This window comes from Panulirus ornatus, chromosome 59 (genome assembly GCF_036320965.1).
Source record: "Panulirus ornatus isolate Po-2019 chromosome 59, ASM3632096v1, whole genome shotgun sequence".
In the NCBI taxonomy this organism is placed as follows: Eukaryota; Metazoa; Arthropoda; class Malacostraca; order Decapoda; family Palinuridae; genus Panulirus; species Panulirus ornatus.
In genome coordinates, this window is record NC_092282.1 from 17015949 (window position 1) to 17020282 (window position 4334).

At 43.2% G+C, this 4334-nt stretch overlaps 1 protein-coding gene across 1 annotated transcript; it reads right to left on the reverse strand.

The window, feature by feature from the left end:
• Positions 1 to 2549: 2549 nt before the first annotated feature.
• LOC139767354 (uncharacterized) lies at positions 2550 to 4060 on the reverse strand. Its single transcript, XM_071696678.1, has 3 exons — positions 4016 to 4060; positions 3407 to 3704; positions 2550 to 3236 (listed from the first exon to the last, which is right to left on the reverse strand). The coding sequence occupies exons 1-3, from the start codon at positions 4016 to 4018 to the stop codon at positions 3073 to 3075; spliced, it is 465 nt and encodes a 154-aa protein (XP_071552779.1). The 5' UTR covers positions 4019 to 4060; the 3' UTR covers positions 2550 to 3072.
• Positions 4061 to 4334: the final 274 nt, after the last annotated feature.

Genomic DNA, 4334 nt, shown 5'->3' on the forward strand with positions numbered 1-4334 from the left:
GTAACAACTTCCCCTTTAAAACCACTATACATCATATCTCCTTTTATAAGCCTCTTTGCAATATTTCTGGACCGAAAAATGGAAAAGGTTAAAGAAGGGGAAAAAGTAAGAAGAGAAAATATATTCAGAATTCTGAAAGGACATGGAAAATCTGTCTATTAAAGATAAGGTAAGTCGTAGTTGTTTGAGAAGATATGAGGTGTGGTAAAGTGTTCCAAGAGCTTCAACAGCCCACCACTGAGTTGCCAGCGGCCACACGGTAACTATGTGAGGTAGTAGCTTGCCCAGCATTATGGGGTTTATCGACTGGTGGCGACACACGAGCAGCCAGCTCACAGGAACAAAAGCCAGATTAATAGCCACAGAATAGAGGAAGTGAACCAACACAACAGTGTAGGAAAAGTGGGGCAAGTTTTGAAGGAAAACTTTCTTTTTCCACTTTTGTACAATACCTGGCCTAGGTGAGTATTACTATACATGTGTGACACACTTTCATGTGCTCTTATCCAGTTTCCTCGTGAGCACATCATCAGAGTCCCTGCCAGGAGGAGGCTGGCAGGGTCTCAACCGACGGAGGGAAGGCAGATACGACGACCCTGCTTCAGTAGGGCGGACCATTGATCGCGGTGTTGCAGCATGTATCTATCTACTTATCTCTATATCTATATCTCTCTATCTTTTTATCTATCTATCTGTCTATCTATCTATATTCCTCTTTTTCATACTTGATAATCCACTTCCCATATAAAAGAGGTTGTGCCAAGAACAGAAAAATGGCAGCATCCGCCTATATCCATTTTCTAGCTGTCATGTGTAATGCACCGAAACCACAACTCTCTATCCACATCCAGGCACCACTGACCTTTCCATAGTTTACCCCAGACGCTTCACATACCCTGGTTCAGTCGACTACAGTATACGACATCGTTTCGATTAATTCTGTCCCGTGAACACCTTAAACCCTCCTGCATGTTCAGGCCCAAATCGCTCAAAATCTTTTTCACTTCATCTTTCCATCTCCAATTTGGTCTCCCTGTTCCCTCCTCCTCTGAAATATATCCTCTCTGTCAACCTTTGCTCGCTCATTCTCCTCTTACGTCCAAACCATTTCAACACACTTTCTTCAGCTTTCTCAACCACAGTCTCTTTATTACCACACTTGAACAAACCACTTCACACCACATATTGCCCTCAAACATTTCGTTTCCAACGCATCCACCCTCTTCTACACAACTTTATCTATAGCCCTTACAGCCATATGATATTGTTGTGACTATTATGCCTTTAAACATATCTGTTTTTCCCTCCCGGAAAACACTCTCTCTTTTCATACATTCTTCAGCGCTCCCAGAACCTTCATCCTGTCATCCACCAAATGGCTCCCTTTTGCTTCCATGGTTCCATTCGCTGTCGAGTCCATTCCTAGATATCTAAAACGCTTCAAAACCTTCAAGTTTTCTCCATTCAAACTCAATGAATGATCATCGTACACCTACACCTTGTCTATCTAAAACACAAAAATATAAAAGATAAAGACTTCAATTTGCTCATAGCCACAAAATATGAGTTCAGAAGACAAATATGTTATGTTCATACACCGTGGGTGAGTGTACTGGACTTGCTAGGGAACCAGATGTTATGTAGGCCATCACTCCTCTACCCCAGAGCGATAACTGAACTTAGTCCGACACAGGACAAGAACCTGTGCCAGGCACAACACCTGCTGAACTAAACAACAACTGCCATACCATAACTTAGGAACGAATAAAGTTAGTCAATAACTTTATCCATTGATATATGGAAGTTTGCATCAGCCATACGAGAGTTTACTGACGCTTGCTCAGGTTGTGTTTATCTACGTTTCTTTATAACCAAATAAACCTGAACCTTAACTTTGTCCTGGTAGGTAAATATTACTGTGGCCAAGGTGACGTGGGTCACCATCTGGGTACAGTATACACCATAGTGTTTACTTAGGTGATGAGTTTCTTCTCAGATGTACGTGAGAGTTACTGAAGAGTTTACCGTGATGGTCCCTCTCTGCTGTGGTGTTTGGTAACTGTACACTGATACACGTTCTTTTCTTCCCTAAGAGTTAAGAATATTATCTATGATTCTAATATAATCATCCAGTACCTTGCTAATGCTATATTAGGCATCCATAACTCTTTATGGACACCATTCTCTTGCATATTTTATTGTAAAATCCTATTTATTCCATATTCTATTCCCCCAGGGAAGTGGAAGTGATACAGTGTTCAGTATTTTCTTGTGGATGGATAGAGACTTCAGCTCTGACTCCAGGATGCTGCACATGTAGACCCGTCTTCATCATGCTGGGTACAATATAAAGTCTCTGTGTGTCTGAGCGTGAGTGATGGGAAACGAGTAAGATCAAAAGTTGGACAGTAGACACATGAGGACCTAAGGGAGGTACTAAGATACCTATACTCCTGACGCTTGGAGGAGCAGTATATGTGATATTTTCTCTAGTGTTTCTTGGGAGTTATAAAAATAATCCAAATTTTGAGGAAGAGAAATCTAGAATATATCTTTGACTGAGTTTATTTGGATGATTATGGCACATCAGAGAGACCTCACAGTACACAGTTTGTGTTAATGGATCATCTTCAACTTTCTCACAGGAAATTTTCAAGAGAAATAGCAACTCACAGACTTGAAGAAATGCGATTCTCAACTGAACACATTCGGTCCAATTATCATCAATACTATAGATACACAGCAATTATCCATTAGCAATTAGTAATGATCTAAATGAATTTCATCAATGATATTTGTTAGGGGATATAGGTTATGGGTGGTGGAGGAGGGTTGTTAACTGTGAGTGACCGAGGTTGGAGAGGTTTTAGTTCGTGGGAAAGTCAGCTGATGAGGTTAATCAGTTGTGTTCAATCCCAGTTTGGTTTATAACACATGACAACCTGAGCCCATCCAACAATGATATGGACGGACTACGTTCATATCCATGTCTGATCATTAGATTCTTGAATGCGTCCAGTAAGTGATGACGTGTTGAGAAGGAAGTAATCTTCAGGGAGATCCTTTCACCATCTACCACCTGGGAGGCTTGCAGGTGTGGTAGTTGAGGCAAGTGTCAAAGCAACACTTCTCCCGGCCGGGACACTTGGAGTCGTGGCTACACTGGACTGGGGGACGGAAGCCGGACCTCACTGCTGGACACTGTGGCCGCACTGGAGGGCATGACCCAGGCTTCACTGTGGAGGAAAATGTAAGATACAAAGATAATATAGCACTATAATCTTACCTCAGGGATGCTCAGCGTAACAAGTTAGCAAACACATGATACCGTAACGGTTGCTCATGATGGTGGTCACGTCTCCCAGTCTTAGTAGTAATGTATACAAAATCAATGTCAGGATCTTACCGCTGGGATAAGACGGGAATTCGTTGCCGTCCTCACAGCAGTAGGACTGACCCCGCGGAGTCTTGCACCAGTAGCGGCAGCCTCCGCTGGAGCCGCTGCCTCCTCCAGCTACCGCCACAACTGCCACGTCCACGCCATGACCTTGCTCCTGCCCGTGGCCCCTGCCGTGCTCCGCCCCACCGCTGACGCCCACCACACCCGCAATGAGGCCGGCTTTCGTGCCAGCACTACGACGGACGTCGGCGGTGAGGACAACGGCGGCCAAGGAGGCCACCAGCAGTACCATCTTCAGGCCGGCCTACAACAGTGGAACATTAGCCAGGTACCTTCCCAGTGTCACCATCACAATACATTATGATGAAAGTTTCCTCTATACTTGGATCTGCCATTAATCATCAAACAAAATTCTCTAGTCACTCAAATGCCATTTTTGATTAATGTATAAAAGTCTAAATGACTTTGCTGCTCTTGTCTGCTAAACAATAAAGACTATAAAACATAATTGAATTATGTATGTATCATGATAATTATATAAGTAACTGATACGTATCACTTTCATTAGTTATTTGTAATCTTTAAGAAACTGGAGATAAAGTCTTGTGAGCTGACCATCTTGGTGTCAGGTGTAGCGAGAGTGTTGTGCTGGTGGGTCACCTGCTGCACAATATATACCCGTAGCCGACGTGGCTGGACAACAGGCTAAAGTCATCTGACGTCATCATGATGCAGGAGCGGCGTGGAGGTCACACTCAGACCACGGGGGAGGTTTACTTCAGGTGAACAGTGTCTCTCCTTTTCCCAGGTATTGACATAGTTAGGGGCAACATTTATACATTGATGTAATTGCCATAATCACATTATAGCATGGTTTATAAACACTGGGAGTTCAACTACCTAACGTTGTCTCGATTTCTGTAAACAAGTACTT